The 15,843-nt window shown below is 53.3% G+C and overlaps 2 protein-coding genes across 16 annotated transcripts in view; one reads left to right on the top strand and one right to left on the bottom strand.

The window, feature by feature from the left end:
- RALGPS1 (Ral GEF with PH domain and SH3 binding motif 1) overlaps window positions 1-15,843 on the bottom strand; it is a 302,633-nt gene that overhangs the window by 125,557 nt on the left and 161,233 nt on the right. The window lies entirely within an intron of this gene.
- Window positions 1-15,843, top strand: part of ANGPTL2 (angiopoietin like 2) — a 35,965-nt gene that overhangs the window by 18,329 nt on the left and 1,793 nt on the right. For both annotated transcript variants that reach the window (XM_005213249.4, NM_001109814.1), the window contains 2 exons: window positions 11,366-11,559; window positions 13,197-13,467. In XM_005213249.4, coding sequence (XP_005213306.1) covers window positions 11,366-11,559; window positions 13,197-13,467 — 465 coding nt within the window. The remainder of the gene's footprint in view (window positions 1-11,365; window positions 11,560-13,196; window positions 13,468-15,843) is intronic.

The raw sequence follows: 15,843 nt of genomic DNA, 5'->3' as shown, positions 1-15,843 counted from the left end.
ATCTTTAAAAGTCAAAAGGAGTAGGCATTTCCAGCTGTTTTCTCTCCAGAGAAAAACATAATCAGCTTGGTTTGTTTTCTCAGTGGATAGAGAAAGAACCTTAAAATCATAAAATTTTGGAGCTTGTTAGGAGCTTCTCGGGTCCCCTGGCATAGCCTGCTTGTTCCGGAGTCTGTCGGTGACAGAGCCAACGCTGGTCCCAGGACTTGTAACTTCCAGGATATTAAGGTTCAGAGAGGTTAAGCAACTTAGGGAAGACTACACAGCCTTGGCTCAACCAAAGTTCAGACCCAAGTCTGTCTTAATGACTCTGGGATACTGGAAATTGCCATGGAAAGCCTGGGGGGAACTGGTGTGAACATCATTCTGTAGATGCTTGACTTGACCTCCAGTGCCAGCTGCCTGGGACCTGACGCTCCATCACAACTTCATGTACCGGGTTCCAGACAGCTCCCCGTAAAAGATCAGCTAGATTTGTGAGGTCTGTTATTAGAACTCTCATGGTTCTGATAACAGAGACATCATCACTGTGAATATAGGATAAAGGAAGTAGACCTAAGCCAGCCTCATACTACAGAGTTTCTAAAACAACTGAGTTCTCCCACAGAAAACACGAAATGCACTTGACTCACCATCAGTGGACCCAGCTGGAGCTGTCAATACCAAGTCTGGGCCAGTTTTCCGGGGTTACTTCTACTCAGCATTTTAATGCCTAGTCTGAAGTCCTGACTTCTTTAACTATGTTAACCCTAAATATATAAAATTCAGTAGGTATGATTTGTTCTTGGGGCCACAACAGGTGGCAATCACTCTGCTTCACAGAGAACACATAGAAATCACCCATCCCTCACAATGGATACTCCCCGGCCATGGAGCTACAGACAACCCTAACAAGACTGTTTTCCTAGATGGATTTCTTATATATATAAAGAGAGAGAGACAAAGAGAGAGACACAGAGAGAAAGGCCATTTTAACATCACCCTGCAGCATGTGGGATCTTTGTTCCCCAACCAGGGATCAAACCTGGGCATCCTGCATTGGAGGCATGGACTCTTAACCACTGAACCGCCAGGCAAGTCCCCTCCCTTTATATTTTATTTCCCCCTACGAGGCAGGAAATGTGTACGTTTGGTTGTGGTCTAAAACAGAGAACGAGATCGGTCACTCGTGCCTTCCATTCCTTCTGGAGGTCAAGCAATGGTCTCTCCGGTGAGGGCTGCTGGTCCCACATGTGCCGGAGGCCTGGTGGAGGGCTGGAGCGAGGCACTGTGAGGATGGTGAGGGTGTGGCTGCCTGGCACGTGGTCTTCAGAGGCACAGAGGCTGCGGGAAAACCCAACTTGGCTCTCTCGCCTCCAGAGCCTGTGCTGTTTTGTTTCTAGAATGTTATTGTTAAACAACATAAGACTCCCAAATTTATTAGTAAAGACGTCATCCAGTGATATTTCAAAGAGCATTCTTTGCTAGCTTCTTCATAAACAGATGCCACTTGAGTTCGAGTGGGGTCATCTTCCTCCCAGCTTTGCTTTCTCTGCTCTCCTCCTGGGGTTTTCCAGGTGGCTCAGTGGTAAAGAATCTGCTTGCCAATGCGGGAGACGTGGGTTCAATCCCTGGGTTGGGAAGATCACTTGGCGAAGGGACTGACAACCTGCTCCAGTATTCTTGCCTGGGAAATCCCATGGAGAGATAAGCCTGGCGGACTGCAGTCCGCGGGGTCACAGAGAGTCAGACACGACTGAGCAATTGAGCATGTGTGCTCTCCTCCTGGGGTACCTTGGAGCACAGCACCATGGCAAGCTCTCCTCTGTTACTCAGGCATGTTCCAGGGAGGACATTCGGCTAAATCCTCAGGCGGTTTACAGCCCTGGGAGATAAACCATCAACTTGTTATTGTTACAAGTGGTGAGTTGGCATCCTTCGGCCTGGAAATCCCAACAGTTTGGCACTTGGCAGAATGAATGTAATCTAGAAAATCCTGGAGCTCAGAGCTCTCTGGCCAGCTCACCAGTCACAGGAAAGCATTGCTGTGGTAGATTTATGCGGTGGACTACATTGTAACCCTGGGATGCTCCCCCAGAAAAAAAACGATAAAGGAGGCAGAATTAAGTTAGCATCATACTACAGTGTCTAAGACAAGGCTGGCTAGGTTTGTTGAACGCAGTGGGTCGAGCACTGTTATAAAAGTCCCAGTGGTCTTGGTCAGCATCGAGGAAGGAAGGCAGATGTTGAGACTGCCCCAGGGACAACGAGACTACTATCCCACCTCTCCTGCAGCACTTCAGATGCCCCTGAGATGACTCTGGAGGAAGAACACATTGGATCCTGGTCTTTCATCACAAGATGAGCCAATAAGCTGCAAGGCCTGGAATGCTTTTATGTCATTTTTTCAAATGAATAAGTGATTTTCCCAGAATAGATTTTTCTAATAATTTGTTAAAATTACTGTACACACAGAGAGAAATTTTGCTAGGAAAGTTATAGTTTAAGTGACAGATAAAATAGCTTTTTTTAAAAAAAAATTCCCAAATGTTGAAATAAAGCAATCTTAGGTGGCACGCTAGAGTAACATCCAAAAGAACAGAAAATCCAATCACCTGGCCCTAGTCATGTACTCTCATATGTGAGAGACGGGCCATAAAGAAAGCTGAGCATCTCGGATTGTGCTGGAGAAAACTCTTGAGAGTCTCTTAGACTGCAAGGAGATCGAACCAGTCCATCCTAAAGGAAATCAACCCTGAATATTCATTGGAAGGACTGATGCTGAAGCTGAAGCTCCAGTGCTTTGGCCACCTGCTGCCAAGAGCCCACTCACTAGATGAGACCCTGATGCTGGTAAAAATTGAAGGCAAAAGGAGAAGATGGGGACAGAGAAGGAAATGGTTAGATAGCATCACTGATTCAATGGGTGTGAATCTGAGCAAACTCTGGGAGATAGTGAAGGATAGGGAAGCCTGGTGTGCTGCAGTGCATGGAGTCGCAAAGAGTCAGACACGACTTGGCAACCGAATACCACCACCATCCTGAGCATGAAGTGCAGGCATCCTATTTTAGGCTGTCTAGGCTTCCCCAGAAAACAGGTTTCATTTCTCAAGGTTTGATCTGGATGCTAATTGTCCTTTGCTGTGGAGCGGTCCCTGTAACTGGATGGATTTATTATTACTGATTCTCAAGCTGGGAAAAAAAACAGAATGAAGATGACAAAGGGAACACAGCTCACGGTGGTGAGAAGACAGGAGGCAGGGAAAGGTGAGGGAGGCGAGAGGTGAACCTAGGCGCTAAACTGGGTCAGCACATGATCACTGCCCTGAGAAGGCAGTAGGAAGAACCAGGGCATGGAAGGCAGATGTGGAATCCCCACATCCTCCACTTCCCAGTCGTGGGACTGCTCCAAACCGGGCCTCGTGAGTCTAAAATAAGAGTGTGTAAAGCACCCAGCAAGTGAAAGGCTCTACATCCATGGCAGTCATCCTTCTGACTATATTCCAGTAAAGACAGACATTTAAGGCTCTATGGGAACCCCGAGGACTGAGTAGATCTTCCAGAGGTGGGGGCAGGCTTCCTGGAGGAGGGCTGAGGACCAGGCAGATAGCTCTCGGAACCACTGCCCCCATCGTCAAGAAACCAGGAAGATCAGGCTTGATGCTGAGCGGATGTCCTGTGCTCAGAAAGAGGAAAAAGGATGAAGTACTAGAATTGCGTGCCTGTGGTCAAACCCCAGTGAAATTACACACAGAAAAGTTTATGAAGAAGGGTGCATGGCATTGGGAAAAGTGAAAGGTGATCAATGAAAGCGAACAAGGTTCTCTAGGAACAAGCCTGTAAACTGATTCCCTCTCTTGGGAAGGGTCAGCAGGGTGCCCAACCATAGGAACAGGGCGCCCAGCCAGGGCCTGCGGGGTCACAGGCAGGGGTCTACAGAGCTTCTCCACAAGGTGCCCTGAAAAGGCTCTCATCGCTGCAGCCAGAGGGTCCAGAGCTTCACCCCACCAGTCTGGGGAGCCTCAAGGAGCTGCTCTGAACCCAGAGAACCCCCCGCAGCCCCTCCTAACCTGACTTCTTTTCTTTTTGAATCGATTTGAAGTCGCCATCTGTCCCCTGCCCGAGGGTACTGGTGGACGCCCAGGAGTGGACGCTGTGCTTTTCCAAGTGTTCTCTGGGAAGCAGTGCTGCTTATCTGTCTATCCTGAGGTCAAACAGGCGAAATGGAATCCCTTCAGGCTCTTCCTGGGCCCCAGGGGCTCTCGTTAGGGGAGGTCTCAGAACGTACCAAGTACACTGAAATATACCCACCTTGCACATCCAGTGTAACTTTTACTGTAAAAATTTTGAAAGGAAATTTTTTAATAATTTAGCATTTGAAAGTATTTGGCCAAGAGCAGCACAATTAATTTATAGTTGGCTCTGAGTTCTCGGCAAACATCAGGCATGTTGAGGAATTCTTGGGAAGTGAGAAAAAGCTAACCTACAAATTGTTTTCAAAAGTAATAACATTTTTGAAGACTAAATTTAATGGACTTGACAAGTGTTACACTTTGTAGAAATTTAATTATATGCTTATAAATTTGGACTTAGCCCTTTTTTTTCCCCATTTTTTAGAGTTAACACATTTTTTTAGGCCTAAAACGCTTTTCATAAGCTCCTGAAAAGCATGTCAGCCCTAAGCAGTGGGCTGTGTGTCCGAGGACTTAAAGGGCCTGAACAGCAGGCACAAGCATCTGGACTCTTTCCCTAAAAGAACCAGAAACGATCCTCAGAGGGTCACCTCTGGGGCGGGTGCTGCAGGAGCCTGGCCAAGATGGCTTTGGGAATGTACCAGCTGTTCTGTGTTAGGTCATTGTTTTGTGCTCTGGATCACCAAAAGTGGTGACTGATGGAGAATATAGATGTTCACAACCAAAGTATGGTCTCCCCAGCTGTCTGCATGCGTGAGACTTGGGCAGCACCCCCTCTCCACATCCAGGTGTCAGCTCTCTGGCCTCACCTGGGACGCAGACAGGTCCTGACACTGTGCGGGCACCGGACTCACACCTAAGCAGTCCACGTGCCCCGGCGCTCAGACGATTGATTTGAGTGGAATATTCCAGATCCAATTTCAACAACTAGTCATTTCTCCTGTTAGAAAACTGTTTTCAGAGAGTGGCCAAAAGACTTGGAGGCAGACCGTCTGTGAGGATAACGGGGACCGGCACATGGTTCTCACGTAAGAGCAGTGCTTCCTGGCGACGCCACAGAAGCCCCTCCCCAGGGCCCACGTATGGACTAAGACACCCCAGAACTTTCCCCTCAGGCCACGGGCTCCTCTGTGTGGGCTCAGGTGGCCCAGTCTGGAGACATGGGGTAAAGACGCCTGGCAGGCTGTGGGCCGGCAGTGTGGTCTAGGCCAGCTCACGGCCGGGAAGGGCTCTGCCCTCTCCCCAAGCCTCAGGGCACCACAGAGAAGAGCCACAGAGGTCTGAGGTCCACCCACGTCTCAGCTCCTGGCCTCGGCCAGTCAGCCTGCTCAGATCTTCACGGGCCGTGTTCCCCTGGTGGAGGGGTGACTGTGGCCTCAGCTGGTCGGCTGGTCAGATCTTCACAGGCCTGTTTCCCTAGTGGAGGGGTGACTGTGTTGAAAACTGATGCAGGTGGTGAGCCCACTTCTCCACTGGGGTCTGGGTGGGCGAGTCGGGCTGAAGCTGGGCTGCCTCAGACCAACAGGGAGGACACTGGGAGTAAAGTCACCTGGAGGTCCCGGCTGACTGCGGGCTAAAATCCAGCTTCACAGAGAGGCCCCGCCGTTGGGGGTGCTGAGCCCCAGATGGGCCAGCGATATGTGGCTGGTGGCTTCCTGGGAGGTGAGGAATCCCAACAAGGAGGAAGGGAGTGGGAAGGCACTTAGGGCCCCAAACCTGAAGACCTCCAATGCTCGCCAGATCCTGGGACTTGGGGGCCCGAGACTTGTATGTTCTATGCTCCCATGGCCAACATCCCTTCTCCCCGAGGCCCTCCTGACTCCAGGGCCCGTGTGCCCTCCACTCCCTGTGCTGCTCCTCCAGGGAACCACGCAGACTCTGCTCAGCCATGGCACTTCTCTTCACGTGGAATGTTCTGGTCGCAGCTCCGCCGAGAGTGTAAATATGGTCTTTATAGAGAGGAGGCTGGGGTGCTCCCTGCACTCAGAGCCTTGGTGCCGCCGAGTTAGTGTTGGCCTGGCACTCCGGGCAGGGCTGCCCTTTCAGAAGGAGTGCCAAGTGAAACACCGCTGGGCACTCTGCGCTCTCTAAGGAGAGCCCCGCCCGCCGCACGCCAAAGATGCAGCTTCATTGACAAAAAAAGGTTTCCATTCTTCATCCCAATGCTTCTTTGTGGCCCTTGCCACTGAAATTCTGACTTTTACAATATGCCTTTATGGAAAACGTCTATCAGTAAATAAGCTTACGCTTAGTCTTGGGAATCAAAAAAGCAAATCCAATTGCTTGTTTGTGGTGGACAGCTCTAAAACTACCAGCTTTCAACTGTCAAAGGAAAGGAAACTCGAACCGTCTCTGGCAGCTGCCCTAGTCGGCCTTGTGCTGGGCACTGTCTTCCAGAGACCCTCAGAACAGTAAGGTCTTTTCTCTCTGATTATAGAAGAGGAGGCGGAGGCTCAGTGAGGACCTGCTTAAAGTCACACAGTGAGGAGATGTGGCCACCAAGCTTTGAGCCGAGGGCTCCTGACTCCAAGTTTGGGGTCCCGCCGCAGGCACACAGATTTCTGAGTCAAAGTCCGACACCTCGCTGAGTCCTTCACCACGATGTCACGCATGTGCTCAGTCGCTCAGTCATGTCCGACTCTGCGACCCCATGAACTGTAGCCCACCAGGCTCCTCTGTCCCTGGGGTTCTCCCGGCAAGAACACTGGAGTGGGAGCCACGTCTTCCTCCAGATACCACGCACACGTACCAGTTACAGGTTTCTCATCAGAGGCGGGTGTCTTGACTCTGTCATTTTAATGCAGCTGCCTGACAATCTCCCTGCTGCTGTTTTCTGCTACTTTATCATTTTATTGCTGCCAACATTTTAATGCCAAGTATTTTCCCGACTAATTTTCGTCCAGCATTTAATTTACTGACCCTTGCCCTGGCGCCTTTAAGAAGAAAAGGGAATGTGTTTGAATGCAGGAGCTCTTCTAGAGCTCTGCAGGGGTGTCTGAGGAATCACTGTTTGGAATGGGAGGTCCACACTCAGGATGGGAGGTCCTCAGGGTCATGTGAAGTGCAGCACGCAGGGGACACATGGAGATCTATTTTAGTAACAGCAGAAAATACTAAACATGTCTACACTATTTCACAGTTACCCCATGACTTTAGAAAGCATGCCATACCTACAAGACTTAAAGGAAAGAATGGCTAGGTTTGCCTTTTTTTAAAGAAGAGGAGGTGGTCCAGTGGTTAAGAATCCACCTGCCAATGCAGGGGACACAGGTTCAATCCCTTGTCCGGGAAGATTCCACATGCCATGGAGCAACTAAGCCCATGCACCACAACCATTAAGCCCTCGCACCCTACAGCCTGTGCTCCGAATCAAGAGAAGCCGCCTCAGTGAGAAGCCGGAGCACCGAAACTAGAGAGCAGCACCTGCTCGCCACAACCAGAGAAGAGCCCGAGTACAGCAAGGGAGGCCCAGTGTGGCCATAAACAAATAAATAAACACAAATTTAATGGTAAAAATAAATCAACAAAAAACATTTTAAAAAAGAAAAGGAAGGCTGGTATGTCATAAGAAACAGTGAAACAGTTAAAATAAAACAGGCAAAGGACACCAAAACGTAAGCACAGAAGAAAAATCAAGGAAGATTTTAAAAGGCACAACACTTTGACAAAGAAGAACTGTAAGTTCTTATTTTCTTAGCCTGGCTGCGGGGCAACGATTAAGACAAGTGTAGGACATGACTGAAGCGACTTAGCACCAGCAGCAGGAACACAGAGAGAACTCAGCCAGGCCCCTGCCCTGCACTCCAATCTGCTCAAGGAGCAGGAAGAGGACTTCCGGATGTGGGCTCTGGATACCACCCGGGTGCAGGTACCGCACCTTCCCCCTACCAGCCACGTGACCTCGGGAGTGTCACCCAAGGTCCCATGCTCTAGTGTCTTCATCTGTGGAAGGGGGAGCCCACCTGGCAGGTGTGTCAGGAAGATCTCAGGTGTGAACGCATGGATGGGGCACGCAGTGAATACCCAGCAGTGGTGGCTAGTAGGAATATTTTAGTATTACTTTCACTCCAGTCAAGCCTCTCTTAGCTCTAAGGTTTTACAATCTGGGGTTTGGAGGTTCATTTACCTTCTAATTATCAGCAGAATTGTGTGTCTTTCTGGATAGAGGATCTGGAGAATCCTCCAAATGTTTAAAAGGACTGGTGGCCCCAAAACATTTAAAAACATGTGCTTCTTAAAAAAAAAAACAGCCTTTTGGAGAAATGTCAAAGGCAAAGCTGGAACCGCTCCTGGAACCCAGACAGGTAGCGCAGGTGGGAGCCATGAGGCTGACTGCCCCCACCCCCTGGGCCTCAAAGACTCTCCCCGCGTGGCACCCCCGTCTTCCCAGCTGGCCTCTCAGCCTGAGGATCCATGGGACCCGCTGCAGCTCTGCAGGGAGAGGAAGAGGCCCAGCTGCTCGTCTTCCGTGGGTGCTGTTCTGCAGGCTGCTGGACCTTCTGTCACCTGCTTTCGCGTCCAGCAGGCTCTCTTGCGCGTCTGACTCGGTGTTGAGCTGGGAGGCCTCCCACCCCTGCTCCGCGCTCCGCTCCAGCTGCCGGGGACAGACTCCCATTCTCTGCCTGGGTCCCTGGGGCTGGGGGCCGAACACAACCCATTTTTTCTTTTTCTCCGTCATGAATGTTCTTTCTGGAGGTGTGGGCTCCCCTTCTCGGGATGGAAGAGGCACAGGCAAAGAAGGAGGTAGCTGTTTGTGTTGTATCTGCTACAGGGCGGGTGCTTGGAACCAAGAGGGCTGGCCGGCGGGTAAATGGGTGAGCAGCCGCTCCCTGGAGGATGCAGGGAGGGGGTCAGCAGTCAGTGGTGAGTGCCCACCTTTCTTCTTGGTGCTGCTTCTCAGCACAGAGAGTGAAAAAGGCAGCCCATGCCCTGCCATCAGGTTCCAGGTGGGGATGCTCACGCAGGAAAGGCCCACCTGAGGGGTCCGACAGAGACCACCCCCAACCTCACCCTGCTTAACCATCACAGAGGACTAATCCAGCCCCATCACTGCCAGGAGGAAAAGCTACTTACACCTGCTGCCTGTGCCTGTCCACCCCCCTCCCCCACGCGCAGAAAGGACTGGATCCACGGGAACGCAGGTCGAGAGAAGGCTTCCACCGCCCAGCACAGGACCTGCTGGGCCCAGGACTCAACATTAACAGTTGCTGAACAAACAAACGCACAAATGGAACGAGACGGCGTTTCCTTAGGACTTTTGGTCTGGACCACTTTCAGTTTAGGACTGCTTTGAAGACAAGTTGAAGCTGTGTGTGGTGATATTATTTAAAACTACACAGCTCAGTGGCTAGGTCCTGAAAAATATCTGAAGTTTCCTCAGATCAGTTAGGATGCATCCAGTTTACTTGGCTCCTAGTGACTCGGGTTTGTGCCCTCTTGCGGACAGGACTAACGTTCAAGCATGGGAAACCACGGCCGGGGGTCGGGGAGGGGTGAAAGACCTCTCACAGTGACCCCACCTACTCTGACCCGGCTGCCCAAGCTCAGGGAAGTCACAGGTCACAGAACCCTTCTGGTCTCAGTTTCAGAAAAGCCACGTATTGGGATGGGCTGGACACCATCCTTAAAGCTCAAGGACCTTGAAACGTGAGCTCTGAGTACCTTGGCCCTTGGTGAGCTTGCTCTAGAATATACTGACAGAGCTAAACAGAAATGTTTTTGTTGTTGCTCAGTCGCTGAGTCGTGTCGGACTCTTAGTGACCCCATGGACTGCAGCACGGCAGACTTCCCCTGTCCTTCACCGTCTCCCAGAGTTTGGTCCATTGAGTTGGTGATACTATCCAACCATTTCATCCTCTGCTACCCCCTTCTCCTCCTGCCCTCAATCTTCCCCAGAAAGAATGTGAATGTGAAAGTCACTCAGTCGTGTCTGACTCTTTGCAACCCCATGGACTATACAGTTCTTGGACTTTTCCAAGCCAGAATACTGGAGTAGGTAGCCCTTCCCTTCTCCAGGAGATCTTCCCAACCCAGGGATCAAACCCAGGTCTCCTGTATTGCAGGCGGATTCTTTACCAGCTGAGCCACAGGGAAGCCCAAGAATACTGGAGTGGGTAGCCTATCCCTTCTCCAGGGGATGTTCCCGATCCAGGAATTGAACTGGGGTCTCCTACATTGCAGGCAGATTCTTTACCAACTGCGCTATCAGGGAAGCCCAATCTTTCTCAGAATCAGGGTCTTTTGCAAAGAGTCGGCTCTTCTCATCAGGTGGCCAAAGCATTGGAGCTTCAGCATCAGTCCTTCCAATGTTTCCCTGGTGGCTCAGATGGTAAAGAATCTGCCTTCAATGCAGGAGACCTGGGTTCAATCCCTGGGTTGGGAAGATCTCCTGGAGAAAGAATGACAACCCACCCCAGTATTCTTGCCTGGGAAATTCTATGGAGAGAGGAGCCTGAGGGGCTACAGTCCATGGGGTCGCAAAGAGTCAGACACAACTGAGCAATGAACAAAAACTTAAGTCCCCTCAAAATATCTGGAGGCCACTGTCTGAATCCCAGAAATGTCCCAAAATTTCTGGCTACAGGTTCTGGGCACCAATGGGGCCCCTGTGACCCAACAGAAGCTCACTTACTAAAAACTGCAGCAACTGTCCCCAAGCACCGTCCCTGGGAAGGCTGGTGTGGAGTCAGCCAGGCCAGGAAGGGCAGCAAGCCAGGCTCACTGGCCAGGCGGAGCCCCACAAGGTGCTGACAGACGCTGCTGCCCCTCAGCAGGCTCACATATCCTTTTGCCAATAAAACAACTTAGAAAAATCACTCCCGGAATTGCACACAAATATCCCAGCCATCCATACAGTTCCATGAGGTAAACATAAGCTGCCTCTACAGAAGGGCAAAACAGAGGGCTTGGCAAGTAAGGAAGCTCGGCCAACCACACCGTGTGGCAGTCAGGGGTGAAAGTGTGCCCAGAACCCAAGTGTCCGGACCCCCAAGTCCTGGGTTCTTGTCTTTACATCACATTACTTCTCAAACTCACAAACCCAAAGCAGGCCCTGCAGGCCTGTGGCTTCCAGCCAGAGCCCGGCCCAAGGCTGTGCTGCCCCGGGTGCAGCCGGCGGTGGTGGGGAGGGGAGGACGCGACTCGGGGGCCAGGTGACAGGGCAGTCCATGACGCATGCACACCTGTGTCCCCAGGCCCATGGAGAGACTGCCTGCAGGCCCTGGAAGACGGCCACGACACCAGCTCCATCTACCTGGTGAAGCCAGAGAACACCAACCGCCTCATGCAGGTGTGGTGCGACCAGAGACATGACCCCGGGGGCTGGACGGTCATCCAGAGGCGCCTGGACGGCTCGGTCAACTTCTTCCGGAACTGGGAGACGTATAAGGTGAGGACATCCTCCCCCCCCACACACACAGAGCGCCAGGGCCCTCGGGGGGAGCCAGGTGCTGCCCGTGAGGCCTGTGTGGCCCCGAGGAAGGAGGAACCTGACAGAGCCGCCAGGTGGGGAGGACCAGCTGCTCCTCCCCTGCCCCACCAACAACTGCAGCGGGGTACAGAGTGAGGGGTCCCGACCACGAAAGCTCCATGGACGGGGAGGGAACTTGGAACCCAATCCTGATGTGGGGAGCACTGTGGTCCCGGCTGGGGCTCCCAGGGGAAGACCTGCCCTCAAAGCCCAGAAAGGGCAGGGCCTGAGGCTCCAGGGCCCTGGGTGGAGGGAACTGCGGAGATACTGGGTCGTAACCCCAGGGTTTAGCCTCGGGGCTCCCAATTCCCAGGGAGCTGAGCGCTCCTCCTTTTGGAGGAGAGGCTGAGGGCTCCGCCCACTCCTGGCTTCCTCCTCTGAACAAAGAGGCCGATGGAGGGCACCCCCGCAGGCAGGTGCTTCTGTTCATCACCTCCTTACTCTCAGGTCAGCCCCGGTGGGGAGAGGCTGGCCTGGACCCAGTTTAGGGATGAACGTCTGCTCAGACAGGAGCAGGCAGAGCAGTGAAACACAGCCGAGGCACAGCCTCGATGCCTGCACGCAGACCAGCACCAGGACCACGGCACCCACACTAGGCTCCGCGGGCCCCACTCCTGCCCTGCTTGTCCTCCAACCCGCCTCCTGACTAGCCTGTGCCCTTTGCTTCCCCCTCTTTCTCCACTGCCTCCTAGCTGAGAGGTTCTTGAAGACTCACTTCCCTAACTCCTTCCACCTCCTTTCCACGTTCCCTTCCTCAGAGCAGTCGGCACAGGGGTTACATCTGGGCTCTTGGCTCAAATCCTGGCTCACGTGCTCTGTGACTCTGGCGTCTCTGGGCCTCAATCCACCCACTCTAGGGAGGACACTGAGAGTACCCCGCTCACAGAGCTGCCGTGAGGATTAAGAAAATAACCTATGAAACGTTCTGATAAGAGTGCTAGCACATCATTAAGTGCTCACTGAACACTAGCTATTATTATCATTAACGAATTCAGCTATTTCCAAGACTTCAAGCAGCCACCACTTGGCCGATGACTCTTAAAACTATATGGAAAAACGGTAATATATCCACTGGATTCTAGATCTAGGAGGGATCATGCCTTTGTCAGAGCTCACACCTGTGCCTTAGTTTACAAGAGACCCTTACACACAGCCCCTCCCCAGAGAAAGGAACGGAAACTCAGAGAAAGTAAGGGAATTGCCCAAGGAACTCATGTTGCAAGCCTACTGTGTGCGAGGCTCTCAATTTACCAGGTTACGTGTGTCCCTATAGCAACCCTGCAGGATGGGTAATGAAGAGGAACCCATGTTCACACGCTGCCTAGCACGAGACAGGCGCTCTCTCAGTGGTCTTGAGTGACGCCTGACTGAGGCTGGGAACATGCAGACTCATCAAGTGACAGCCAGGTGGGGAAAGCAAGGGATTATACGCAGGCCTGCCTTCTGCTCTGCCTGCTTCCAAGACCCCGCATCCGGCACTGAGCAGCCGACAGCTGGGCCCAGCTGGCTGAGCACACTGCGTATTCCTCACTAATGCTTTCCCGCATTTTCCCCAGCAAGGGTTTGGGAACATTGACGGCGAGTACTGGCTGGGTCTGGAGAACATTTACTGGCTGACGAACCAAGGCAACTACAAGCTGCTGGTGACCATGGAGGACTGGTCTGGCCGCAAGGTCTTCGCAGAGTATGCCAGCTTCCGCCTGGAGCCTGAGAGCGAGTATTACAAGCTGCGGCTGGGGCGCTACCATGGCAACGCTGGCGACTCCTTCACCTGGCACAACGGCAAGCAGTTCACCACCCTGGACAGAGACCACGATGTCTACACAGGTAGGAGCAGTGGGGTCACTGGCAGGTGAAGGGCCAGGGAAAGGGATCAATCAAAGCCCAGCCTCTGACTCCCGGGCCTGAGAACAGGACCACCCCAGGGCCCAGCTGCCCAACTCTGTTCCTATCCCCGGAAGGTCTACTCCTCCGCCCTCTGCCCACAGATCCCCTTCGCAATGCTGGGTCAGCATGGCCTTTACGGAAAGGGGAAGGTCCAGAGGTCCCCGAATGACACACTGGAGGGCCACTCTGGGCCAAGCTGGACATTGCGCTGGGCTGTGCACCGCGTCACTCCCTGCCTAAGCACCGGAGTCGGGGCCACACAGCCTGCGGACAAGGCTGCCCCGCCTCCTACACGCCTGAGCCTTCGGGTGTGCCTCCCCATTCCTCTGGGCCTGTTTCCACATCTGGAAATGAGGACATACCTACCGGGCAGGGGGTGAGAAAGGGGTGAGAAGGTGAGAATGTGCCTTCAGTGCTCTGCCTGGGACTTGGGAGACTTGGGCTCTGAGCGGGGACAGTCTCTCAGGCGCTCTGTTAGTGCAGCGTTGTGGGGACCTACTGAGAGGAAACCGGGCAGGAGGGACGAATCCACCTGCCCAAGAGTGCAGGCCTCAGGGCCAGATCTTTAGTAAATAAAAAGCAAGAGAGAAAACAGAAAACTGTGAGAAGCACACACAGCCCGGCCCCGGGGCTAGACATCAAATCCCCGCGTGCATCTCAAGGCTCCACCTCAGCTCCTGGGGACGAGGGGCCCTGCGCCCTTGTCAGGTGGCAGAATTCATGGCTCCTCTGCAAGGGGCTGAGCCCCCCTTCAGGCCGAGGCTATCTATTCTCGTGGGCGAACCTGGCCCCTTAGTCCCAGGCTACAGGCTACTCCCCGCTTTGAGGACGCTAGTGGTAAAGAATCTGCCTGCCAATGCAGGAGACTCAAGAGACGCGGGTTCGAGCCCTGGGTTGGAAAGATCCCCTGGAGGAGGAAATGGCAACCCACTCCAGTATTCTTGCCTGGGAAAATCCCACGGACAGAGGATCCTGGTGGGCTATAATCCAGGGGGTCGCAAAGAGTTGTTCACAACTGAGCGACTGAGCCCCAGGAACTCCCTGCTCTTCAGAAAAGCCCAGCTGCCTCCCCCGCCCCAGGAGGGTCCCCACCCCAGGTCCCCAGGCGGCAGACGGGAACACGCCCACACCTCCACCTACTCCCTGGAGCCGAGCTGACCCTGCCGCAGGGGCCCCCAGGAGGTGGCATGTCTGCTGAGACCGGGGCTGCCCAGGCTTCAGGAAGATATAACCCTCTGAGCTGGTCGGACACTGGGGACAGAAGGCTGGCTTACAGCCATTATCGGGAGCAGAAGGCTGCTCTGCGACCCCAACTGTCAGGCCCGTCTGGCAACAGCGTCACTGGACACGAGGCAGTGAGCTCCCTGTCCCTGGAGGCGTGTGGGGCAAGCTTAGGAGGGGCGTCTGCTGGCTGAGGGAAGGCTGGGCTGTGGCATGCCCAGGGCCCTGCCCTCTGAATCCGACACAACCACTTGGAGTCTGTGACCTCGAGTCGTAGCCCAAAGGAGCCAGAGGAGAACTCTGGGAAGACCTGGGCTACCGGGGCTCTGGGCGCCTGGCGCTGGGACTCCTCTCCGCGTTCTGCCTCAGCCAGCCTGCTCCCTCCTCACCTCACCCCACGGCAACTTCTGGAGCGGAGCTGCCAGCCCCGCTGGGTCACCAAACCCACAAACCTGATAAGGCAGCCCGTCCCCTGAGTGGGGTGCCTCCCGGGCCTGACAGTGCCATCCCCACTCCTGGGAAGGGCAATGCCCCTGCATGCCCACTTGTGCCCTGCCCTCACTTTTACTGGTGTTCCAAACTGCTTGTCCTTGGCAGCACAATCCAGCATGATATGAGGGTGCCAGAAACTTTATGAAAATATCTTGCTTTTGTGAGAAAAAAAAAAAATTTGGCTGGATGACAGGCTAGGGAGGAATAATGGAACATTTCATCTTAAACACTTCCTTTGTCACTCTTGAAAGACTCTTGATCTAATAGTTTCAACGAAAAAGGAATTCCTAAGAAAAAATCTTTGGCTCTCAACCGGCCCACTTTGGGTGATTTCCGTTTCCTGTACAAACCCGGGGTGTGGAGCCCTCCCCGGTGCTTGCTCCACAGCTAGCCCTGGGCTAGTACTCGGCCTCCTTCAGCTCCCAGGTGGGTCCTACCTACCTTGTGCGGGGGCATCGCCTCATCCTTGTTTTACAAGGAATGTTCGAGGGTTCACCAAGGTTAGGTTGCTCACCCAAGATCACAGAGCCCCAGAGAGAAGGTCTGAGCAGGTCTGAGGCCCCGTGCCCTCTCTGGCATCCTTGTTCCAAATGCCCCCCAATG

The sequence above is a fragment of the Bos taurus genome, chromosome 11, assembly GCF_002263795.3.
Source record: "Bos taurus isolate L1 Dominette 01449 registration number 42190680 breed Hereford chromosome 11, ARS-UCD2.0, whole genome shotgun sequence".
NCBI classification, from domain to species: Eukaryota; Metazoa; Chordata; class Mammalia; order Artiodactyla; family Bovidae; genus Bos; species Bos taurus.
This window is presented reverse-complemented; position numbering and strand designations above follow the sequence as displayed.